At 50.2% G+C, this 26,763-nt stretch overlaps 1 protein-coding gene across 1 annotated transcript in view; it reads left to right on the plus strand.

Annotated features, from left to right (window-relative positions):
* Nucleotides 1–26,763, plus strand: part of LOC147710591 (CDK5 regulatory subunit-associated protein 2-like) — an 883,251-nt gene that overhangs the window by 544,955 nt on the left and 311,533 nt on the right. The window contains exons 24-26 of the mRNA XM_086921269.1: nucleotides 8–395; nucleotides 733–965; nucleotides 3,923–3,980. Coding sequence (XP_086777395.1) covers nucleotides 8–395; nucleotides 733–965; nucleotides 3,923–3,980 — 679 coding nt within the window. The remainder of the gene's footprint in view (nucleotides 1–7; nucleotides 396–732; nucleotides 966–3,922; nucleotides 3,981–26,763) is intronic.

The raw sequence follows: 26,763 nt of genomic DNA on the forward strand, positions 1-26,763 counted from the left end.
TTTGTAGGAAACAACGTATTGAACCATGCTAATGGCAGTCCAGGAAATATGAGCAATCACAACTTGTGTTTACAGAATACTGATGACAACCTTTCAACTGAATTGAATACAAGTTGCAACAGTCTGACTTCCCTCAGCAAACAGATCTATGTTGAAGGTCACAATGTCCCTACTCCTCAGACTACATTACAAGAAAGAACTGGCATGCAGCTTTCACTTGAAAATAATCAGAACTCAAGCCCTTTGAATTTACCCAATCAGAAAGAGGTTGGGCTTGTTCCTGATGAAAATCTTCATTATGAATCTGAACTCCAAAGAGAAAAAGCAGAGAATATAAAGCTTCTTGACCAAGTTTCTAATCTTCAGAGAAAAATGGGGGAACTTTCTCCATCCAGGTGAGAACCTGTAGCTAGATGAACATCTTTAAAAATAAAGAGACTCCTTTCATTGCATTTTGTGTGAGAGAGAAATCGTCTATTACAAGAAATTCAGATAAAAATTTGAAAACCTGCATGGAACAGGTATCCAACAGCAGAATATCTCTTACTTGTAGTTTGATCCATGTGTAGATGTTATTTTTACTGGCACTGTAAAAAGAAAGGGCTTGTTTTACAAGTGCTTAGTGATTAAAGGTATTTCAATGGCCATATTTGTGTATGCAGTTAGGGCTTAAAATCCTACACTCATGGACAATTTAATGAGAAATTTTACATTTTCATTTTGTTTTATCAGATATGATTCCCTGGTTCAGTCCCAAGCACGTGAGCTCTCTTTTCAACGGCAACAGATTAGAGATGGCCACAACACGTGTATTGTGTACCATGATCATCTTGTAAATCTTATTAAAGCCTTTGAGGAGTTACTTCAAGCAAGTGATGTTGATTATTATGTTGCTGAGGGCTTTCGGGAGCAACTAAATCAAAGTATGCAGCTCCTACAGACACTTGAAGAAAAACTTTGTTATGGTAAGAATGTTACATAGGCATTACTAGTCGAAATATTCATTTAATGAAGTGTTAAAGTTCAGGAAGCTGTGAAATGATATAGAGTCCTGCAGTTACTCAATATAAGTTTAAAAGATTTATTTTAACCCCTTGGACGCTCATGACGAGCTCAGCTCGTCATGGTGTACAACTCCATACACTCATGACGAGCTGAGCTCGTCATGAACAATGGGAAAAAAGATCATCCAGCACAGGAGGAAAATAACACTAGCATCGATGGTGTTAAAGTAATTTAATCTAACTCTTTCAGATTCGTTCATGAAACGCTCACTCATTTTTTAAGAAAATGTTGGTGTTGTGATTGAAAGGTACTGCTCTCTTCTATTTACTGATCGCTACCATAGATCCAGCTCTTACGATTGTTTAAGACCTTGTAATGTGGAACTAAAAATATAAATACTATGCATACATACGAAATGCTAGATTTGTATCCCCAGCGCAATTTTTTACATGAATGACCTTCTTTCCTTGTTAAACCATCAAACTTACCCTTTTGTTAAAATTATCATCCTTTCATACTGGCACCTTTTCTTCTGCCCTGAAACTGGAAGATGTTCTTCATTTATCAAAGAAATTCAGCCTTGACCCCAATGAAGTATGATGCAACACATTTTTATCCCATCACTCATCTGCCCTTTCAGTGGCCAAGTCCTTGAAGAAGTGGGAGTATTACACCTACAATCAACACAGTCTCATGCAGTCTTGTCTGCCTTACTTCTCCTCACTCTGCAACACTGGAACTAGGATGCTCCAGTTCCCGCAAACTATATACAAAGAAGATCTTTGTTGTGGTTTTCCTGTTTCCGGTTCTATTGGTTGTAAATTCTGGTGTTAGTTTCCAGTCTTTTCAAACATTTTAACACCTTGGCTGCTAGGCGTTTTCCCCCTCCTGTGCTGGACATTGATATTTTACATTATTCATGACGAGCTCAGCTCGTCATCAGCACAGCTCAACTGTGCATCATGACGAGCTGAGCTCGTCATGAGCATCGAAAGGGTTAAAAATCAATGGTTATTAGTATTAACCCTTTTTTGTGCTGTACAAAATGATGGGCATAGTGTTTTTTCCAGTGAGTTCAAATAATATGCCTTTGTTTATTCGTACAGTCAATTCTTCCTTCCTTCTTTCCTGCTGCTGAGATCATCCATGTACCTTCTCCTTGAATTTACTATTCTAAGGAAGTTTTTGTTCTTTTCCCTACCTTCCTGCCTCTCTCATTTTCGAGATCTCAAACTGCTCTCTCTACAGTCCAGTTCCACCCCATGTCCAGGATGAGCAGGAATGTTGATATCTTTCCAGCTTATTTAGATTTTATTGCAGCAGATAAAAGGGTAATGGTGAGCATTTCATTTGGGCTCGGACATCTTCCCAATTGGAAATTGCACTTATAAAATGTAATAAGGTAATCCCGATGTTATCCTATGGGAGAGATAAGCCTTGCAGTAGTAAAAAGTATAATTGTAGAGTATTTAACTACCACGACGCGTAAAACGTACAAGTATAGGTCTTACATTTTAAATACACTGCACCTTGTCCATGGGCCTACCTTAAGGGTGCCCTATATGTAATAAAAAGGGAGATTTGGGACTGGCAAGTAGGTTAACTTGGCAGGTGGAGGTGGCAGTTTTTGCAATGGCAGATTCGAGTCACGTTTAAAGGGCTACTTAAGTGAGTGGTACAATCAGTGCAACAGGCCCACTATTAGAATTTAATTTACAGGCCCTGGGCACATGTGAAGCACTTTACTAGGGATTTATAAATAAGTAAGTACATGAAATATGCCAATTGTGGATAAGCTAATGTTACCATGTTTTAAGCAGAGAGCACATTCACTTTAGCACTGGTTAGCCGTGGTAAAATGCCCAAAGTCCAAAAGCCAACAAAAGTGAGGACAGAAAAAGAGGAGGAGAAAGTGTCTCTCTGTAACTTATGTGAATTTAAACTGCTCCATAGGTGGCTTAATGCAAAAGCTGCCCAATCAAACTCTCCTTGAAGAGGACAGTCCTGAATTAAGTCCTTTAGATGAGAGAGGAATACTTCCTTGGTGCCAGATTTGAGCAGTCACTGCAATGTATTTTTATCATTTCATTGCCTTTCGGCATCCACTACTGAGGTCTTCCTGTCATGTTATATTCACCAGTAGAAGACTTCACTCTAGCCCCGGGAAAAAGGCTTGGCAATCAGAAGCTAATTTGGTAACGGGCAGAGCATATGAGGGGACTACGGCACCCTCTCCATCTTCTTGCAGCTTATTTCTTAGTGCCTAAAACTTGAGGGCAGCTTGCTTCTGCTTGGGCCTCATTTAAGGTATTCCCATTCAATAATCTGAAGAGACTAGAGGACTAAGAATAAAGGTGTCCTTGCGGTAAGTAACCTTTAGCTTTTTTGCTTTTTTAAGACCAGAAAATATGAGCCCTACTTACATATTTTGTTACATTCCCTTTTGACAACTTAAAATCAGCATCTTTGAATATGATTGAATGCCAGAGTTACAACATTACGAATATTTGCAGTCCATTTTTTTCAGAATGTAGCAGAATAAATCAAATGTTTCACCGTATATTGACTGATTGACAGGCTCCAGGAATCTTTAAGTCTATACTTACCCATTTATGTGTGTACTCGGCTATAGTGATATGCCACGACATGCAGGCTTCTGAGATGTATTACCGCTCAATTACATAGTATAGAAAAAATGTTCACGTAAGGTGCCAAACCTTTAAAGCCTGTAAAGTTACTAGATCAGTCATACAACTGTGCCACATTTGCAAGTGTTGCTTTTTATTTCTCGTGTACTGTTATCTTAGTTTCTACCGCATAACCTGCCCTGTTACCTTTCATGCTTTAAGTCAGCATAAACTTTGTGGACTATTAGTTATGGGATGCTAAAGACCTTTCCATACTCTTATATTTACAGGGGAGGAAGCGTCTGAGCCAGAAGAGAGTGGAAGTGTGCTTTATGAATCGGAACATGGGTAAGGCGTCTATCCAACCTTAGAACTATTGATACTAGATATGTAAGAGACATCACAGTTAATAGAACTCAGACCTTGGTTTGAGGTGCTGCCACTTCAACATTTGCAGAAATGCATTTAGTATCCAAGCCCAGATCAATGAAGTAATGCAGAGTAAGATTTTAAACCATTTTTAACACTTTGGATTTTCACAATGTATTGGTTGGATGCCACCAGTTCTGTCCCTGGAAAAAAACACCTTCCACTTGTTGCAGTCGAAATTGTGGGGGTTTCAGTCGTGATAATGGATGAGCTTGAAACTTCAGCTGGTGTATTCCATGTGCAGCACTCTCTGTTAACATTTTACTTCTAGGTGCTTGTATGAAATGTTCACAACTTGAAATATGCCTTCCTGTTTCTTGTTTTAGGAACTCGACCTTACCATAACCCATTCCCAATCACAGTGTTTCAACCATGTCCTGCCACAGTTGTTTCTTTGGTATAGGCAGGATATTGGTGGAGCCATAGAAACAATAAAGCATGTTTCCCAGACGCAAGATATGAGCGATCTTCAACTTATGGAACTTTTTCCCGTTTGCCCCTTGTTATACCCTGTCAGCATGGTTCAAATCATCACCCACCAAAGTGGGCCCTGCTTTTCTGGAGACCAGTAGACTCTCAGGAAACAGAGAAGCAGAGGTGACAAAGGGCTGCTCAAACACAATTAACTGTGTAGACACAGTTAGGAATGATAGATCCAGTGATATTGGAAAGTCTGTAGGTACATCCATCATTAGTAATTACTTAATAGAGGCTGGACCTCAGCTGCCAGTGTTGCATATTCATAGCAAAATCATATACAAATCATTAGAGCTGCTCAATTGTATTATGAAGTTGGTCATACAAAACCAAATTAGGCACTGCAGAGGACTGGAGTATCCTTGCAAGGGTAAATTAAGATGCTTACCTGATATCCAAAATTTGAAGGGTGAAAAAATGAGATCAGTGTGCTCCCTCTTTTTCCCTGGGCAAGTTGTTAACATATTTTCTAGGCCAGCGGTCCCAAGCTTCATTCTCACATTTGCACTGTGCTTCCCTGGCTTTGACATGGGACAGAAAGAATCTGCATTTTGGAGCATTCAAGAGTCAAGAAGAGGTTTCTGGACAAACATCCTTACTCAGAATTACAATTCGAGGTCATGGCTAATAGTAAAATGCAAAATCCAATTGGTCATCAAGAGCTCCAATAACTAGGTAAGCGAGCATCCTTGATAAGCAAGATGATCCTCTTCTGCAGTTGTGTTGCCTTTATGTGTGCAAGACCGATGGATTTCAATCCAGGTTTTTGAGGATTTTCAGTTTATTTGTGTAGAAGTATAACACAAGACATTTAAGCTTATCTGAAAGAAATAGGTTAGTATTAGATTCCTTACCTTAGAATATCCCCAGGCGGCAGACTGGATCCGGAAACTTTTGCGTAGCAGTACCCTTGCACGTCGATAGGCGTCGTCTGCGGCTCCGCGTCCGTCGTCGGCGCCGGGATGACGTCACCGGAGTACCCATGCGCGCTGACTTCAGTTCTTCTTTTTTCCGTGCCAGCAAGCGCCGATCCGGAAAAAGTGGTACCCTTAGTCAGTTTTTGACTAAACTTTTTCGATCATTTTTGATCTTTCTTCAAAGTCGAATTACTCCGACAGTGCCGGTAGGGATGGCCGGGTTCAAGCCCTGCGTCGACTGCAGCCGACTGATGTCGGTTACCGACCCCCATCGCCTGTGTCTACATTTCCTGGGGCCCGACCACGATGACAAGTCATGCCCCGACTGCCGGGCTTTGACGTCGAAGGCTAGGCGAGAGCAGTCCCGCAAGCGCCTCGAGCTCCGGCAGTCTGCCCCGCGCCTTCAAGGTCCCGGTCTGGGAGGAGGTCGAGGGACCGGTCGCGGGGCCGAAGTCAGCACAGCTCGGAGAGTCGACACCACTCCTCGGGCTCCAAGTCCTCAGGTAAGAGGCACAAGAAGTCGAAGAAGCGACATCGCTCTTCTGACTCCCCCCGACGCTCGTGCGACGTGGCCGGGGGTTCGGGCGACACCGCCGGACCCGCAGGCGTCGCGGCCTGCTCCACACCCGGCGGCCCCTGGGCAGATCGCGACGCTGGAGGAGATCGATGCCTTCCTCACGGCCATGGGGTTGCTCACTCCTCTGTTGGGTTCCGACTGGGAGCCCAAGCGGGCGGGGTGCTTCAGCCCCGGCGCAGGGCGGCCTTAGACCCTGCCGGCGCCAGCCCCTAGGGTGACGCCGGACGGCGTTGTCCTCGGTCCCCCCCTCGAGCCGGTTCCGACGCTGGAGCGGCGCCGCTCGACGCCGCATTCGACGTCGAGAGAAGACTTTTTCTTCTATGATCCGACCCCATCATTTGACCCTGAGTACCAGGAGATGGGTGGTGAAGCGGATTGGGAGGGATCTGAGGGCCTTCTGGCACTATCAGGACTGGGCAGGTGAGCTAGGGGATGTCAGTGGTTTGGACACTTCGCCAGACACTGGTTTTGTCTTCCCTCCTACCGTGGCTACGGAGGAGGGGGCTGCCTATAGTGTGGTGTTGACGTGGGCGGCCAAAGCCTTATCCCTTGAACTCCCCGTCGCGGCCGTGAGGACTAACCTCCTCACTGAGGTCCTTAAACCGCAAGCAAGCTCTTCGGAGCCTCTGTTGCCGTTTAATGAGGCCGTGTCTGACGTTCTTCTGGGCACTTGGTCAAGGCCCGCTACAGGTCCCCCTTTAGATAGGAACGTGGCCAGACGCCACCGCCCGGCTCCGAGCGACCCTTGCTTCCTGTCCACCCACCCCACTCCCGAGAGACTGGTCATACAGGCCTCTAACTCCCAGACTGCATTCCCGACGGCTCCCCCGATCAAGAATTCAAGAGGTATGAACAGTATGGTAAGAAGATGTTCTCCTCTCTGAGTTTGGGGTTGCGGTCAGTTAACACTGCATGCCTCTTAGGCCGTTATTCCCACTTTCTGTGGGACACGGTCGCGGACGTGCTGCCACAATGTCCGGAGGAGGCCAGGACTAAACTCGCCCAAGCCCTTGCGGAGGGTTGAGATGTGGCACGGTATACCATCCGGTGTGGATTGGATACAAAAGACTCGCTAGGCAGGGCGATGGCAACGACGGTGGCGATTCGTCGCCACGCCTGGCTGAGGTCCGCCAAGTTTTCGGCTGATGTCCGAAACACCCTTATGGACATGCCGTTTATCATCCCGAACAGTGGGTTCGGGATATTCAGGCTCTGATTGCGATCTTTCAGCCGTTATCGCGAGTCTCGGTCAGGTTGATGCTGCGGCTTCTGGGGCTGATGGCCTCCTGCATCCTTCTGGTGCATCACGCTAGGTGGGGGATGCGGGCCCTGCAGCGGGACCTGAAGTTTCAGTGGGCCCAGCCTCAGGGCAACTTGTCCGACCATGTCTTGATCTCGGAGGGCACTGCAAGACAGTTGCAGTGGTGGCTCACAGACCGCGATTGTGTCAGCAGCAGATCCCTTTCCCTACCCCAACCGGAGCACGTAGTTGTGACGGACGCGTCTCTCCAGGGCTGGTGGGGCCACATGGGAGAGGCGGAGATCAGAGGCCTCTGGTCTCCGGCGGAGTCCCAGCTCCACATCAACCTTCTGGAGCTGCGGGCGATCCGGCTTGCACTGAAGGCATCCCTCCCCTCTGTCCGGGGGAGTGTAGTGCACGGAAAACACCACCCCCATGTGGTACTGCAACAAACAGGACGGGGTGGGGTCGTGGACTCTATGCCAGGAGGCTCTGCGCCTCTGGCAGTGGCTGGAACATCAGGGAGTGACCCTGGTGGTTCAACACCTGGCCGGTTCTCTGAATGCCAGGGCGGACAAACTCAGTCGTCGGTGCATGAAGAAACACAAATGGCGTCTGAACTTGGATGTGGCGCAAGGCCTCTTTCAGCAGTGGGGAGAGCCTTGGTTAGATCTATTCGCCACAGAAGAGAACGCGCCATGTCATCAGTTCTGCACGTTGGAATTTCCAAGGCGGCACTCGCTCGGAGACGCTTTTCGTCGCGAGTGGAGCTGCGGTCTGTTGTATGCCTTTCCGCCTATACCACTTCTGCACAGAGTGCTGAAGAAGATCAGGCGGGACCGGGTCCAAGTCATCCCTGTGGCTCCGGACTGGGCATGAAGATACTGGTATCCCGAGCTACTCAGCATGTCTATCGATCCCCCGATTCATCTGCCTCTTCAGGAGGACCTTTTGTCGCAGCAGCAGGGGACGGTCCTCCACCCGAACCTGTCAAGTCTCCACTTACATGCATGGTGATTGAACGGCGGCAGTTGAGGCCATTTGACTTGCCTCCTGAAGTCTGTAATGTGATTCTGGCAGCCAGGCGTCCCTCCACAAAATCGGTATACGCCTGCTTGTGGAACAAATTTGTGGCATGGTGCACAGCAAAGGCTGTGGATCCCCTTTCTGCCCCTCTTTCAGAGGTTCTCCTCTTTCTTCTTTCTCTTGCCCAGCAGGGCTCTGCTCTGGGCACTCTGAAGGGCTACCTCTCTGCCATTTCCGCCTTCCTAAGGCACCCTGATCAGCCCTCTTTGTTCAAGTTCCCAGTTGTAAATAGGTTTTTGAAGGGCATCACTCGTATGTTCCCTCCTGCTCCTTTCGTGATGCCTCAGTGGGACTTTAACCTTGCCCTGACTTATCTGATGTGCGCTCCCTTCGAGCCACTACATAACTGTCCTCTTTGTCTCCTTACTCTTAAGGCTGCATTCCTGGTTGCCATCACCTCTGCCAGGAGAGTGAGGGAGCTCCAGGCCCTTTCTTCTCAACCTCCTTTCCTTTCTGTCCATCCGGAGAAAGTTGTGTTGCGTACGCGACCCTCTTTCCTGCCCAAGGTAGTCACAGCTTTCCACATCGGGCAGTCCATCACCTTGCCCACCTTCTTTCCGCCTCCGTATCCCTCGAAAGAGGAAGAGAGGCTCCACCGCCTTGACCCAAAACGTGCGCTCTCATTCGATCTGGAGCGCACACGCCAGTTCCGAGTGGATGACCAACTATTTGTTGTTTACGTGGGCGCTAAGAAGGGTCGAGCGGTGCACACGCGGACCATTTCTCGATGGGTCGTCTTGTGCATCAAGGCTCGTTACTCTCTGGCTAGAAAGGAGCCTCCTGTGGGGCTACGTGCCCATTCCACTCGGGGCACGGCGGCTACTACTGCCCTGGGTCGGGGAGTCCCCTTGCAGGACATCCTTCAGGCAGCTACGTGGGCCTCGCTGCACACGTTCGCAAGACACTACTGCCTTACAGCCAATTCCGGAGAGATGGCTGTTTCGGCAGTTCCGTTCTCCAAGACTGGTTCGCAGACCCACCACCGGGGTTGGTATTGCTGGGGTATCTATTCTAAGGTAAGGAATCTAATACTAACCTGTTTCTTTCAGATGCACAAGTTACTTACCTTCGGCACTGATATATCTGTAAGAAACAGTAGTTAGTATTGGATTCCTTACCGCCCCACCCATCCTCCCATTTCTGCGAACCGATATCTAGGGTTAAGTTTCACCTCTTTCAGGGCCCTAGTTTCTTGGCACCAGTGTTGGTTTTTATCATGGCTCTGCGTTTCTGGTGCGGAAAAGCTGTGTATAAGAACTGACATCAGCGCGCGAGGGCGGCGTTTATGTACTCCGGCGGCGTTTATGTACTCCGGCGACGTCATCCCGGCGCCAACGACGGACGCCGACCCGCAGACGACGCCTACGGACGCGCAAGGGTACTGCTACACAAATGTTTCCGGATCCAGTCTGACGCCTGGGGATACTCTAAGGTAAGGAATCTAAAACTAACTACTGTTTGTTACAGATATATAGTTACCTAAGGTAAGTAACTTTTGCTTCACTGTAGATGGCCAGATGGTAGTCTTCAGCAGCTTTGGCACACTATCACTTGAGGTAATTAAATATTTTGTGTTTTTAAAAACATTTATTGTGGAGTTGCAATGAAAATTAATGTTGTTGCTTGCATCTAGGTCAACACTGACTTACTTTTCATTAAGTAGTTGATGCTTTTGCATTTTACCAGTCTCTTATTTAGCAAGTTCATCACTGTGTTCTATAATATTCTAAACATTGTATTGTTCCTGCATTGTTTATTAATTTGTTGATATCCTGGCATTGATCTGTTCAAAGTGCATACAGATTCAAGCAACACTAGTATTTTATCCACTCACCTTGACACCGATTTGCATAACGGCATAAATGTAGCTCTATTAATTGATTACCCTGCTCTGCCTGTGCATCAGCCTCTAGATAATAATTAAAGGATAAATGCAAAATGTTTTTTTTTCATGAATACTTTTAACACCAGATTACTCACCTTGGAATTCTCCCAAGACGCCAGACTGTATCCAGAAACCTTTTCCATAGCAGTGCTCCAGCTTGCCACTAGGCGGTGCTGTGTGGCTCTGCTGACTTCTCACTGCCCCACAGGTGACATAGGGAGTCGCATATAAGCAACACGTGTGTGCTGATGTCCATTTCTTTCTTTCTTCCACTTCCAGTGTAGATCCAGTGCTCCGCTCCCAACTTTGTAGATTTTTCCACTACTTTAAAATAATGATTTCAGCAGTATGCTAGGGAACAATGTCCCCACCCAAAACAATAGGTTTCAAGCCATGCTGCAGCTGCAGGGTGGAGCTGTCAGTCATGGAGCAGCACAGGGTGTGTCTTTGGTGTCTGAGCTCAGGCTACTTCTCTATGTTGTGCGATAAGTGTTCCCTCATGCATCTAAAGGTAATAAGGGACTGGGAGGCAAAGCTGTACCTTGTGGAACACAAGAAGAAGTTGCAATATTTGTGAAAGTCCCACTCCCATCCAAATTGTGGGTGTGAACTCGATCCCGGTCCGAAGGCCATTTCTGCAACTGCTCAACTTTACACTTGAAGTGCTTTAGTAAGTCGAAGTTCAAGTCCAAGTGCAAGTATAGGAAAGTGAAGTGGGGCTTGACCCTATCCTGCCACTCTGACTCCAAAGAGAAGGCTCCAGGGCATCACAATGTCATTCCCACCTCTTTGAGGTTTCGGTCCATGGAACATATTCTTTAGCTGGTCCCAAGGCACAAGAAATCTAAAAAAAAACAATGGTTCCTGTGGGCACTTAATGATTAATATTATATTATATATATCAGCCCAATCGCAGTTAAATGGGGGTACAGAAATGTCTGAGAAAGAAGGACATGTAACAGAGTGTGTAGAGAAACAAACTGTTTTATATATGGCAATCCACGTTTGTTGTAGATTTTCAGTGCTGAGTGTCCCAAGTGAAACAAGCACTGGCGTTGCCAATAGGTCTCGCAGTAGGAAAGTTGGAGCTATTGGTTTTGTAAATGACAAAGCCCTTCATGTTTTTAAAATGAAAACAACAATAAAAGGCATTGTTATTTGCAATTGTAATAGCTCCAACTTTCCTACTGCGAGACCTATTGGCAACGCCAGTGCTTGTCTACTTTGAGCCATGTTTCACAGCAACACGCTCTGCTGTGCAACATCTTTAAAACATTGATAACGCCAATATGCCTCAAAAAGGGAATCCTATTGGCTTTGCCAGTGCTTGTTTCATTTGCATTGTATTGTATTTGGATTCATGTACCACTTCACACCTCCGATGTGGCATTGAAAAGCATGAGCGGACGGGATAGCACGCTTGCCTTGGGGAGGGCTTGCTTGGTAGCGAGATGAAACTTTTGTGTGGCCACTACTGTACTGGTGTTAGTCCCCAGAGCGGTTCTCTTGTTTGGTCTCGGGGCTTCGGGCTGGAAGAGGCACGAGAGACAGAGCGCGAGCACTTTTACATTGATTTATTGTAGCCCCTTATTGAACAGGCCTCTTTAGAATCCGCTGGGGGATGACGGCCGGGCGGCCCACGGCACAAACTGAGTACTTGCAATCACGGCGGATGTTCAAAGTTCTCCACCCACCAGGCCTCTTTAGAATCCGCTGGGGGATGACGGCCAGGCGGCCCACGGCACAAACTGAGTACTTGAAATCACGGCGGATGTTCAAAGTTCTCCACCCACCTGGAACGAGTAGAGAAGTTGTTTATTTCCATAGCCGGCCACTCCTCGGGCCCCCTGGGCGGATGGACCCAGGCTTAGAAGTCATATTTATGAAGCAGCTGGCGGCCGCCACGGGTCCAGTTGGGTATCTGTAGGCACGAATGCGCCGGGCTTGGAGATTTTGAGTGTGACGAGTATCTCACGCCAAGCGCAGGCATCTGCAGTTTGCTTGGCCTTAAGTTTATGGAGGGAGGGCGGCACTTGTGAGCGAATTACTTCCAAATGTGTCATCTTAATTCACACGGCACAATAAAATGTCTGTCAGTTCTGGCATCAGAACGTGAACGTTTTGCCACACTTGGCGGGAGACCCGGGCTGCTTTCTGTGGGGCACACGTGCGAGTTCAGATGCTAGGACACAGACGGGCGAAACAAATGCATAATTCATTGAAAGGACAGGAACGCCAATAAAAGAGAGACAGCGCGTCACGCATTCTTGTGGCCCGAAGCAGAAACGAGAAATGTTTCCAATTAGACTGAAGTCGATGAAGGGGAAGACATTAGGAACAAGAGCGACCGGGAAACTGAAAGTACGGCCGGCCATGAATAATTAGGGGAGGAGAAGCCGCACAGCACACGCTGGGAGAAGCCCTTTGATGTGCTGTGCGGCCGTGAAAAAATGCAATTAGGAGGGAGGGAGGCTGATGCGCGTGCTTGTTTGGTCTTGTGATTCACGTGAACTTAAAGAAAACCGCACGAACGAAACCCTTGGTTTCACAAGCATTTTGAGCACTTGAATTCTCGCTCCGCTCAATGCGCTTGCGCGCATTGATAGGTCGCGAGACTAAAAAGGTGAAACCTATGAGTATTGATTGTGATTTTTGTGATATAAAAACAAGGGTTCAATGTTGTTACAGAAAGGACCATTCAATGGATACACAATAAATGTTAACAGCCTCCCAGTATATTATTAGGGACTGGGAATTGTTTCTCTTCAAGTTGTCGTCGACGTTTCGACCCAGCTAACAATGTGGGGTCTCATCCGGGCCTATCAATGTAGGCACACCTGTGGATGACTGATAGTTGTGTGGTGAACACCTGTGGGAGTGAGGGGTGGTCAAGGATATTCACATAGGGCCCGGCCGGGCACCTATGGAGGGGCGGGTACTGGCAGTCAATGGTATTTGATGTAGTCCTTTCGCCAGAAGATGGTGTTGCATATTTGGACAAAACCAAGGATAATTGGGGAGCCTTCAATAATTGCGGTAAACATCAATCTGTTTCTGTAGTGAAACCAGTGTGGAAAATCCAATATGAGATGCAGAGTCAATCTGCTGCGGGAAATATTCATGCCTGTGACTCCCAGGAGAACTGCTCTCGTCTGTCTGTGCTTGGTTTACCGCAATAATTCAAGGCTCCCCAATCCTCCTTGGCTTTGTCCAAACATGCTACACGTCTTCTGGAAGGGGAAGGGGTTGCCTCATTTGCAGTGGTGGTCCTGGGAACAGCGGAGGCACCAAACTTGCAGTTACTCTCAATTGAGGCCAAAACAAATTTCTTGCTGTGATTTTACAGCCTGGGACAGCTAATTCTGACAGCTTCTTTCCTTTGAACAATACGATCACTGAAAGTCTATTGGCCACTTGATCAAAGCCTTGTTCTTGCTTGTCTGAGAATATGCAAGTGGCAGATGTCATATACTGGCCCCTGATTACTTCTATTTTCTCACAAAGCGCCCCACTGGAGAAGTGTGGCTCAGGGGTTAGAGGCGGCAGACCTGGAGCTTGAGTTCGGCCCTGGACCAGGGTTCAATTCCCCGCCTCGGCGGGTCTTGGGCTCAATAATTCCACGGACTCGTTAATTCTCGCTCCGGTGCCTTCTCGACTCACGGGTTCACACTCTGCGACTCTGGGCAATAGCTTGCTTAATCTCCACATCGGCCCCTCGCGGCGGGATGCCTGGCTTTCACCTTGTGGATACCCTGCCAGGGTTATCTCACAGGGGAATACCAGGACGGGTTCCCTAAGCAAGCGCGGAGATGCCCCAGGGTAAGTCATGCACTATATAAGCTTCATACATTCACTGCATAGCTTCTTATTCTGCAGGGTTTGATCAGTAAAGCGAATCCTAACTAATTTCCTACCACTCCTCTGGAAAGGGTGTTCAAGAGGTTTGACGCATTTTGCAAGCGCATGTTTTCTTCCACTAGTCAAGCATTGTGATCTTTTAATGCTCTTTTTTTTTCTTGGTCATTACAAGCATGCTGTGTGGGACATGGCCAGCAGGATCTGCTGGCCATGTCCCAAACAGCTGGCACTTCCAGAAACCCTCAGGGTCTCTTTGACCCAGATGATTCATGATAGTCAAATATGTTATCGCCACTGACCTGATTACCACGCATTGCCTTGCGAGGGCTGTCGGTACTTGTGTTGTCTTTAGTCAACACATGTGGATACATTCCACAGGATTCTCTGGCATTATAAAGGCCTCCCTCATGGATATGCCCTTTGATGAGTCATGCTTTTTCAATGAAATCTTACCCTGTTACAATGGCCACCAAACCAGTTTATTTTGCCCTTAGTGGTATGTGCCCAACTGATGGGGGACATGATTCCACATTCCCCCCCAGGTTGGCTGTCTATCATGTCAGTCATCTAGGTATTTCAATAGCTTTGACTTTACTTTTTTTCTGCCCTGCAGACTATTCCATTCACATCAGAGCAAATTCCAGGCGAGCACCCATTTATTGTGTTAGAGGAGGTGCAGTTGGTGCTGTCCAAATGTGCAATCGAGAGATTTCTGGACCTGGAAAGAGAGGGGAATCGTTACCTATATTGTTGTCCCAAAGTAGGACTCGGCCTAAGGCCTATTCTGGAATTTGGCCTTTGAATGCTTTCCTACAGGAGAACAAATGTAAAATGCTCACGCAGGCGCAGATTCTCTCTGCTCTGGACACAGATTAGTGGATGTTGTCCTTTGTCGTGCGGAACACAGATTTTCATATTCTCGGCCTGCAGTCTCACAGACGTTAGCTGCAGTTCATGGAAGGCCAGGAGCATTTTTACTTTGGTATGCTTCTATTGAGCCTCGCCAGCACCACTTGGGTGTTCATGAAAGTGATGCTTTTGCCAATCTTTAGTGGTCGGGGATTCCAGTATTCTGTACCTCAATGATCAATGTTGTAGGTGGGCTTGAAACTGTCAGTCGTGGATTACCTCCGAACAATTGTGAAATTCTGGACTTAGTTGGGTTTCCCCATCAACAAGCCCGAAGTCCCTCCTAACTCCACGAGTCTTTCATTCATTGGGGCATCATGGACAAAGTGGAGTTTAGGGTTTTCCCCCACCGTGAGTCCAGGACATTCGGGCTATGATCTCGATGTTTGAGGCTCAATCCTAGATAATAAGGAGAGCAGCTCTGAGACGTCTTGGCCTTCGACATTCTCTTTATCAGCTATGCCCAGTGGCAAGGCATTCTGACAGATGCCATTCAGGTCTCTGAGGAGAAGGCTCCGAGATATGTAGTGGTGACTGTTCTGTGATATGCAGTGATGACTGCTCAAACAAAATATGTCTAGCTCCAGGCCCCTCTCCTTTCCCACCGAAAGCTGATGGTGGTGATGGGTGTATCTCTGCTGGGCTGTTGTGGTCACTGGGTAAAGTGGAGATCAGTGGGCTCTGGTCTCAGGCGCAGGGACTGCTTCTCATCCGTCTGTGGCGGTTGGGAGCCATTCATCTGGCTCGGAAGACCGTCCTACCGTTCATCAAGGGGAGGCTGTTGAAGGTCCTCACAGACAACCCTACTGCCATGCGGCACCTGATAGACTTTTTGCCACATATTCCTGACCTTTGATGTTCCCCAGGCACCCAAATTTCCTCACTCAGCCTCTACCCTGGAGAACTTGCTGGTCCAAGTCTCAAATTCCCATGGCGCATTCCCTACTTCTTGGTTAGATCCGTTTTTGTCCTTTGAGAACACATAATATCAGTAGTTTTGCACACTGGAGTTTCCAAGGCGTCTGTCACTCCAAGCAGCTTTTCATTTCAAGTGGAGTGCAGACCTCCTGTACCCCTTTACACTCATGCCACTCCTGCCAGATTTCTCAACAAAATCAGAAACGACCAGGCCCATGTCATCCTTATGGCTCCGTACTGACAAAGGAAGGTCTGGTATCCCGACCTACTGAGTGTGGCCAACGTGGAGATTGAGCGGTGACAGTTGACAGCCTTCGACCTTCCTCTCTATGCCTGTAATGTGATTCTGGCAGCCAGGCGTGCCTCCACTAAGACATCGATCCCCTTTCTGCCCCACTTCTGAAGTCCTACTTTTTGCTCTTTGCTTTGCCCAGCAGGCCTCTTAAGTGGTTACCCTTAAAGGATCTCTTTCTGCTCTGTCTGCCTTCTTGCAGCTGCCTAACCAGCCTGTAGGAAGGTGGATATCTGACTATGGTTACCCCCAACTTTTTGCTTAGTGTTTAGCTAGTTTTCGACTTAGTTGGCCTGGGATCCTGCTATTCAGGACCCCAGGCTTCCTGCTCTCTCTGTTAAAATGGACTCCATGTACCTTAGGTACATATCTAATTGGATACTGAGTCACATTATCAGCCCCTGTACAGTGTACCTTAGGTACCCAGGGCATAGGTGCACCCAGGGCCTACCAGGGGCTGCAGCATGTATTATGCCACCCCTGGCTGACCATCCAAATCTGACACAACTGGCCGATCAATCAGCTGGGGCAAGGTGGTGTAATCACCCTTTGCTTTAGATATAGTATACCTATATCTAAACCTAAAATGGACACATATACTCCTATAAGTCACTCCTATGGCAGGCCTTAACAATCCTGGAGGCAGAGTGCTTGGAATTATGTGAGATAGTGCTCTGGTATGAGCTGAGCCTGTCTGCAGCTTTCGGAACCAATTCCTTTAGCTGTTTCCATGATAACGCTATACCATATACTCTTAAGTGCATTATAACCTTGCGGTTATTGCTAACTTTGGCATAGCATTATCAAAACATGTCGAGTAAGGTGTCATACGAATTGGAATACTACCCCCTCGCCAGTTCTGGCAACGGGGGTAGCCTTCCACCCTTCTAGAGGGACCCCGATTAAAGTTAACTCGAGCCTCAGCATCACAAAATGGATGCTGCCACCACAGACACAAGTCTGACCTCCTGCTGCTGGGAGTCCTTCCAGCGAGGGAGGCTTGGACAAAGGGTTTCCTGCCTTGGGAGGTGCTAGCACCACCCCAGACAGGATTTTGTGTATTAGATAGGACAGGCCTGAAAGGAATGAGACATGCCTGGGGTACACAAGGTGCCCTGTGCATACACCGGTTCAAACCAGTTGCAGGGGCACTTCAGCCCCAGCTCTGGCGCAGAACCGGACAAAGGATAGGGAGTGTAACCACCCCCCTTCCTGGTCCCACCCATAGGAGGGACCTAGTCATAGTACAGCCCCCTTTAGGAGAATAAAGGTAGTAGCTGGTCCCATTCCAAATTAGATTATCCTGATTTGAAACTCTACAAGAAGAAACTCTGGACTTCAACGTTCTGCTCCACAGAAGACTGAAGAAATATCCCTTGTGGCCAAGGAGTGTCCACACTGCATCTGCAGGCACCATCAAGCGTCCTAGCGGTTCACTTCGTCGTCTTCCCGAATGGATCCAGACTTCAGAGCCCGACGAGACCCGGATTCCCAGACCTCTACCTACATCTGCAGCACAGCTGAGATCCGTGGGTGCGACGAGACACGTGGGACCGGCCATCTTGGAGAAACTGCACTTCGCTTCCAGCACGACTTCAGAGGCATCCTCTACAAAGTGCTTTGGGGATTGAGAAGCCCCAGTCCCGAGCAGCTCCTGCACAGAAGATCAGCCCTCGAGCATCCACGAGATCTGCGTGGGGCCCTTTTGCTTGATTGCTGCTTGACGCGTTGTCTGGTCATTTGCCGGCTGGCTAGTGGCCTCCTAGACGACGATCCTTGAAATCCACACCGCTGGTCTGGTTGCTCCAGACTGGCCCCTGCTTCCCTGCAAAGGAGAAGCACCCCGGACCCCCCTGGTCCGCACCAGACGCCTTTTCCACTCACCGTGTGGGTTGCCTTTGCCAAGACCTGTTGACGCTGATTCCAGATCCAACACCGCCGACAGCGAGAGCCTGCGTGGGACAGCTCGTGCCTCCATCCCGGTCGTCGAAGACACCACCTGGTCCACGTGGCTGCAGAGTTAAGCGTCCACTCTTCACCTGATCGCGAAAACATCATCTGGTTCCTTCCTGGTTCCACCCCAATCACTGGCTAGTGACTGTGAACATTGTTCCCTCTGCTTTCAGGTCTTCATCTTCCTTGATCCACCCTTGGATCACTCCGGACATCTTCCATCTGGCCGCCTGCAGCATCTTTTCTTCCAGGCTCCATAGACTTCAACGCGGAAACCCGACACCTGTGCACCCGCAGCCCGTGGGTGAGGTAACAAGGGCATTTCAATGCTCAAGGGGAGATTGACTCTCCAAGTGTCCAGATTTCCAGTCGTTTTAGTCCTAGCTAGTTGGAACTGTCTAATACTTACCTTTTCGTAATTTGTTCTGTCCATTGACTTTGTTACGCATCTCGCTTGTGAGTTCACACTCTGCACACGCGTTCCTATCTGAAAGAGACACGTTAGTGATAGATTCCTTACCTAGGAATATCCCCAGGCGTCAGACTGGATCCGGAAAGTTTTGCGTAGCAGGACCCTTGCGCGTCGGTAGGCGTCGTCTGCGGCTCCGCGTCCGTCGTCGGCGTCGTGGGCGCCGTGATGACGTCGTCGGAGTACATAGACGCCGCCTCCGCGTGCTGACGTCAGTTCTTCTTTTTTCCACGCCAGCCAGCGCAGATCTGGAAAGAGCAGTTCCCTAGTCACTTTTTGACTAAACTTTTGTGATCTTTTTTGATCCATTTCGAAGTCTTTACGACTCCGACGGTGCCGTTAGGGATGCCCGGCTTCAAGCATTGCGACGAGTGCGACCGTACCATGTCGGTTACGGATCCCCACCGCTTGTGCCTGATGAGTTTGGGCGTCGACCATGACGACGAGGCCTGCTCCGACTGTCGGGCCCTCTCGAGGAAGGCCAGGCGGGAGCGGTCCCGCAGGCGACTCGAGATCCGCCAGTCGGCCCCGCGCCGTGTGAGGTCCCGGTCCCACGGGAGGTCGAGGGACAGGTCGCGGGGACGGAGCCGTCACAGCTCCAGGAGTCGGCGCCACTCCTCCGGGTCCAAGTCGTCAGGTAAGAAGCATAAGAAGTCGAAGAGACATCATCGCTCTTCTGACTCCCCCCGACGCTTGCGCGATGCGGCCGGGGGTTCGGGTGACACCGCCCACGCGGCTCCCCGTGAGTCGCGGGCGCCGCGTTCGGCCCCATACCCCCCGGTCCCTGGGCTGAACGCGACGCTGGAGGAGATCGAGCGCTTCCTCATGGCCATGAGGTCCCTTTCTCCTCCGACGGGTTCTGCGGCGCCTTCGGGCCCAGTGAACCCGTCTGGGGGCCCTAGAGGGTCGGGGGCTACGACCCCGACGCCGTCGGGTGCTTCGGCCTCGACGTCGCCGGCGCCTTCGGGCCCGGCGCCGCAGGGCTCCACGATCCCGACGCCGCCGGTGCCCTCGGGCTCGGCGCCGCAGGGCGCGGCTAGGCCCTCGTCGGGCGCTGGATCGTCACCGGTGGACCTTACGACCCCCCCGGCGTCGGTCCGTGTGGTGTCCCCTCCGGCGTCGTCCTCGGGCAGCGCCGTCCCCGATGCCTCCTCTCACTGGGCTCCGACATCGGAACGGCGCCTGTCGGCGCCGCTCTCGACGCCGTTCGGAGAATTTCAATTCTATGAACCCACCCCATTAACTTATGACCCTGAATCTCAGGAGATGGGGGACGAGGAGAATTGGGAGGGGTCTGAGGACCCTCTGACAAGGGAATGTCAGTCTAACATGGACTGGACAGGAGACCTTGGGGAGGCCAGTGGCCTGGACACCTCTCCAGACACTGGATTCGTCTCTCCTCCGACCGTGGCTTCGGAGGAGGGCGCTACATATAGTGTGGTGTTAATGAGGGCTGCTAAGGCCTTGGGCCTTGAGCTCCCCGTCACGGCCGTGAGGACTTACCTCCTCACTGAGGTCCTTAAGCCGCAGTCATGCTCCATGGAGCCTCTGCTGCCGTTTAATGAGGCCTTGACGGACGTTCTTTTGGGCACTTGGTCCAGGCCCGCTACAGGTTCGCCTGTAGATAGGAACGTGGCCAGACGCCACCGCCCGGCCCCGGGCGACCCATGTTTCCTGTCCACCCACCCCACCCCCGAGAGTCTGGTTATCCAGGCCTTTAACTCCCAGACCGCCTTCCCGACGGCGCCCCCCGATCGGGAATCCAAGAGGTACGAGGCCTATGGCAAAAAGGTGTTCTCGTCCCTCAGCTTGGGACTGCGGTCTTCCAACACCGCATGCCTCTTGGGCCGTTACACCCACTCTCTGTGGGAAACGGTGGCGGAAGTGCTGCCAGAGTGTCCGTTGGAGGTACGGGCCAAACTCGGCCAATCTCTACTGGAGGGCCGGGGCGCAGCGAAGTATAATATCAGGTGCGGACTGGATACTACTGACTCGCTGGGCAGAGCGATGGCTACGACGGTGGCGATACGACGCCACGCCTGGCTGAGATCCGCCAACTTCTCGGCAGGCGTCCAAAATACACTCATGGACATGCCGTTCGATGGCCGTCGCATCTTTGGCGACAAGGCAGATCACGCGCTTGAGCGCTTTAAGGACTCCAGGGCTAAGGCCAAGTCCTTGGGCCTCTCGGCCCGCGCCAGCAAATGAGTGCCTTTCGCCCCTTTCGTGGCCAGGGAAGGGGCGCCCCCACACGTGCCGCCAGCCAATCGCCGCAAACTGTCGCCCAGCGCGGCGGCGGCCATGGAAACCGCTGTGGAGGTGGTCGGGGAAACAGGCGGAGCCAGTCCACACCTGCCCCTGCAGCATCCGCCTCTAAACCCTCATAGTCCGTGCTTTTCGGCCCATGTGACGCCAGTGGGAGGCAGGGTTCGCCATCACCACTCTCACTGGCGCACAGTCACTTCGGACAGGTGGGTGCTGCAGATCGTCCGAAGGGGCTACTCCCTCCCCTTCGAGACGACCCCTCAAGCCATGCCACCGCAACACCACCGCGTATCGGGGGATCACTTGCGGCTCCTGCAGGAGGAAGTTTCGGCCCTCTTGGCCAAGGGGGCCATCGAGCGCGTTCCTGGGCCAGAAGTAGGACGTGGTTGCTACTCCCACTACTTCCTGGTACCCAAGAAGGGCAAAGGGGGCCTAAGCCCTATCTTGGATCTGAGGAACGTCAACGGCTTCCTCCGGAAGGAGAAGTTCAAAATGCTGACACTGGCTCAGGTCTTGGCTGCCCTAGACCCAGGAGACTGGATGGTAGCGTTGGACTTGCAGGATGCGTATTTCCACATCCCCGTCCTGCCGGCCCACCGGCGTTACCTGCGGTTCATGGTAGGCCTCGAGCACTTTCAGTTTACCGTGCTCCCCTTCGGCCTTACCAGCGCCCCACGGGTGTTCACGAAGGTGATGGCGGTGGTCGCAGCTCACCTGCGCAGGTTAGGGGTTTCAGTCTTCCCCTACCTAGACGACTGGTTGTTGAAGGCGGGCTCGCCCCAGGCAGTCGTCGACCACCTCCAGACTACGGCGGATCTCCTGCACCGGCTGGGATTTTCCATCAATGTGCCGAAGTCACACCTGTGCCCCTCTCAGAAGCTCCTTTTCATCGGAGCGGTTCTCGACTCTGCGCAGTTTCGGGTTTACCCGCCCGAACAGCGGGTCTGGGATATACAGGCCCTGATTCCGATCTTCAGGCCGTTATCCCGGGTTTCGGTCAGGTTGGCGCTGCGGCTTCTGGGGCTGATGGCCTCCTGCATCCTTCTGGTGCATCACGCACGGTGGCGGATGCGGGCTCTGCAGTGGGACTTGAAGTTTCAGTGGGCCCAGCACCGGGGCAACCTGTCCGACCATGTCCTGATCTCGGAGGGCACTGCGAGACAGCTGCAGTGGTGGCTCACGGACCGCGATTGGGTCTCCCTTCCCCAACCGGAGCACGTAGTTGTGACGGACGCGTCCCTCCAGGGCTGGGGAGGCCACTTGGGAGAGGCGGAGATCCGAGGACTCTGGTCTCCGGCGGAGTCCCGGCTCCATATCAATCTGTTGGAGCTGCGGGCGATTCGTCTGGCACTGAAAGCATTCCTCCCGTCTGTCCGAGGGAGTGCAGTGCAGGTGTTCACGGACAACACCACCGCCATGTGGTACTGCAACAAACAGGGCGGAGTGGGGTTGTGGACCCTATGCCAGGAGGCTCTGCGCCTCTGGCAATGGCTGGAACATCAGGGCGTGACTCTGGTGGTTCAACACCTGGCAGGTTCTCTGAACGCCAGGGCGGACGAACTCAGCCGTCGGTGCTCGATGGATCACGAATGGCGTCTGAACTCGGACGTGGCGCAAGGCCTCTTTCTGCGATGGGGAGAGCCTTGGTTAGATCTATTCGCCACCGAAGAGAACGCGCAATGTCATCAGTTCTGCGCGTTGGAATTTCCAAGGCGGCACTCGCTCGGAGCCGCTTTTCGTCGCGAGTGGAGCTGCGGTCTGTTGTACGCCTTTCCGTCTATACCTCTTCTGCCCAGAGTGCTGAAGAAGATCAAGCGCGACCGGGCACAAGTCATCCTTGTGGCTCCGGACTGGGCACGAAGGTACTGGTATACCGAGCTACTCAGTATGTCAGTCGATCCCCCGGTTCGTCTGCCTCTTCAGGAGGACCTTCTGTCGCAGCAGCAGGGGACGGTCCTCCACCCGAACCTGTCCAGTCTCCACCTCCATGCATGGAGATTGAGCGGCGACAGTTGAGGCCATTTGACTTGCCTCCTGAAGTTTGCAAAATCATTCTGGCAGCCAGGCGTCCCTCCACAAAGACGGTATACGCCTGCAGGTGGAACAGATTTGTGGCATGGTGCACAGCAAAGGCTGTGGATCCCCTCAATGCCCCTCTCTCTGAGGTTCTCCTCTTCCTTCTTTCTCTTGCCCAGCAGGGCTCTGCTCTGGGCACTATCAAGGGCTATCTTTCGGCTCTTTCAGCCTTTCTGAGGCTGCCTGACCAGCCTTCTTTGTTCAAGTCCCCTATCGTAAACAGATTCCTGAAGGGCATCACTCATACCTTTCCTCCTGTTCCCTTCGTGATGCCTCAGTGGGACTTGAACCTGGTTCTAACATTTCTGATGTGCGCTCCCTTTGAGCCACTTCACAACTGTCCACTTCGCCTTCTTTCTTTGAAGACTGCCTTCCTGGTAGCCATCACCTCTGCCAGTAGAGTGAGTGAGCTCCAGGCTCTCTCTTGTAAGCCTCCTTTCCTTTCAGTCCATCCGGACAAGGTTGTTTTGAGGACTAGGCCCTCCTTCTTGCCTAAGGTGGTCACGGCCTTCCACATTGGGCAGTCCATCACATTGCCCACCATCTTTCCGCCTCCGCACCCCTCGAGAGAGGAGGAGAGGCTCCACCGTCTGGACCCAAAACGTGCGCTCTCGTTCTATCTGGATCGCACACGCCAGTTCCGGGTGGATGATCAACTCTTTGTTGGGTACGCGGGCGCTAAGAAAGGGAAAGCGGTGCACAAGAGGACCATTTCTCGATGGATTATCATGTGCATCCAGGCGTGTTACTCCTTAGCTAAGAAGGAACCCCCTGTTGGGCTGAGGGCTCATTCCACTCAAGCCACGGCCACTACAACTGCCTTGGGCCGAGGTGTGCCCTTGCAGGACATTTGCCAGGCAGCTACGTGGGCCTCGTTGCACACGTTTGCGAGGCACTACTGCCTGGACAGTCAAGTCTGGAGGGACGGCTACTTCGGCCGTTCCGTTCTCCGGGACTTTCTGGTGTAAATATTGGTTCGCAGACCCACCACCACGGGGATGGTATTGCTGGGGTATCTATTCTAAGGTAAGGAATCTATCTCTAACGTGTCTCTTTCAGATGCACAAGTTACTACTTGTGTAACGATATATCTGTAAGAGACATTAGTTGGTGATAGATTCCTTACCGACCCACCCATCCTCCCCGTTCTGCGAACCGATATCTAGGGTTACGGTCATCCCCTTTCAGGGCCCTGGTTTCTTGGCACCAGTGTCGGTTTTTGTCATGGCTCTGCGCTTCTGGCGCGGAAAAGCTGTGGCTAAGAACTGACGTCAGCACGCGGAGGCGGCGTCTAAGTACTCCGACGATGTCATCACGGCGCCGACGACGGACGCGGAGCCGCAGACGACGCCTACCGACGCGCAAGGATACTGCTTCGCAAAACTTTCCGGATCCAGTCTGACGCCTGGGGATATTCTAAGGTAAGGAATCTATCACTAACTAATGTCTCTTACAGATATATCGTTACACAAGTAGTAACTTGTGCATTACTTACCTCAGGTCAGGATAGTGTAGTCCCAGCGATCCTACAGCCTCTGGACAGCTCCATTCCTTCTATTGATTTCCTTATACCATTTACTTAGTATGTGGTTTGTCTTGCCCCTAGGGCAACATTGTAATTTGTGCAACTTATCGTATTTTTCTTAAGAGTCTTGTCATGTGCTTAGCCCTCTGATCTCATAAAGAGTTCAGAGGTGTTTGTTAGTTAATAAATATCTTGTTTATTTTCATAACTACCAGTGTGGTGTCCTTTCATTTGGTATTCAAGGGGTTATATGTGGTAAAACAGCTGGCTTCACATGCCAAAAGAGTTTAGCCTAAGACTGCTTTGTCCATGCTACCATTAGGATAGCTGGTCTATAAGGTTGACTTACAACCAATCACCATAAGGGTTGTTTGGACTGATACAAGGTGATCACTAGAACTAGTGAGCATCATATATCAGGCCAACTTCTCACATTGGTGTGCAGCGGTTGGGATTTGAGCTTGCTGTTGTTTTTACCAAATATAATCTTGAGATCATTTGAAAGATCACATAAGGTACCATAGGTACATATAACAAAGCTTAGTAATACTCTGAGTTCTACTGAACCAGCTGTTGTAGTAGAAAGGGAGTAGCACACCCTGACTACAACTCTTAGCAAGGGATCAGTAGGAAAACCCATAGTGTAGGTAAGTGCACCACTTACACCTCACTAGAAAGCATGTCTATCACAGGAGAGGCACGCAGTGACTCCCCTTGTGAATGTTGACCCTCCACAGGTCATTTCAAGATATGCAGCCCTCAGCTTCCAGGAGATGAGACAATTGTGTACCTCCAGGAAACTGAAACAGGGTTCTAACCCTACCCTTCCATTGCTGATAGGTTTCTTAGAGACATATGATGCTAGAAGGGCTTCTAAACCAGGCCCCCCTGATCCTACAGATGGAATCATACCCCCAGTAGAAGATGACTCTAACCTCCCTGAGACAGAAGATGTGGAGGAGGAGGATGGAGAATCATCTGAAGGAGAGGTAGACAATTGTCCAGTTACAGTCAGCAGACTTACCAGGGCCAACTTAAGCCTACATGAGGATGGAGCCCCAAACCCATCCACAAGCAGGCCTAACCTTAAGAATAGACGAGTTAGGTCTCACTCCAGAGGCTCTAAAAGATCTATTCACACCCATGTCTCTCAGGCATCTTCTCAGAGAGGGATGACATCCCCTCAGAGAAGAGAGCATGAAGCTAAGATGAGGGAAGTGAATCTGAGGATTGAGAGGGAAGAACTTGCCCTTGCCACAGAGAAACTTGCCTTTGCCAGAGAGCAGAAATTGAGTGGGTTAGAACCCACTGGTGGCAGCATTATCCCTAGAGATAGAGACAGGAGTTTTGATAATAGACACCTGAGTAAAATAGTGCCCCCCTTTAAGGTAGGGGATGGCATCCACAAATGGATGACTGCTTTGGAGAGAGCCTGCAAAGTACAGCAGGTACTCCAGAGTCAGTGGGCAGCTATATTGTGGCTCTCCTTTGAAGGTAAAGGTAGAGATAAGCTCCTCACTGTTAGAGATGAGGATGCTAATGATTACCAAGTCCTGAAAAATGCACTGATTGATGGGGTTGGCTTAACAACTGAACAGTACAGGTTGATGTTCAGAGACACCCAGAAAACTCAGTCTCAGGATTGGACTGACTTTGTTGATTGTGCCACTAAGGCTTTGGAAGGCTGGCTACTGGGAAGTAAGGTTACTGATTACAGAGGATTGTATAATCTAATTATGAGGGAGCAAGTCTTAAATAATTGTCAGAACCAGTTATTACATCAGCACCTGGTAGACCTCTCCACAAGAATTGGGTAAGAGGGTGGACAAATGGGTCAGAACCAGGATTAGGCCTAAGAACCAGGGTGGTGACCAAAAGAAAGAATCAATCAAGCCTCAAGAGAAGGGTGGGAATAAATCTACAGATCAAACACCAAAAGGGCCCCAAAAATCCTCTGAAGGGGGTGGGTCCCAGAATCCTTCCAATACCCAAAAGAAACCCTATTGCCATGCCTGCAAACAGGTAGGCCATTGGAAAACTGACAGCAGTTGCCCAAAGGCCAACAATAAGAAAAATATTCCTCCAGGTAATACTCTAACCCCTCCTGTTACTACTAGTAGTAATCCCCCAGGTGGTGGGAGTGCCCCCAAGAAATTGGTTGGGTATACTTGGGGTAATCAGGTGGACTCTGGCCTAACTAGGTCCCCTACCACAGATACTCCTGTTTGTGAAAATGGCATGGGGTTTTTGTTTAT

The sequence above is a fragment of the Lissotriton vulgaris genome, chromosome 5 (genome assembly GCF_964263255.1).
Source record: "Lissotriton vulgaris chromosome 5, aLisVul1.2, whole genome shotgun sequence".
NCBI lineage: Eukaryota > Metazoa > Chordata > Amphibia > Caudata > Salamandridae > Lissotriton > Lissotriton vulgaris.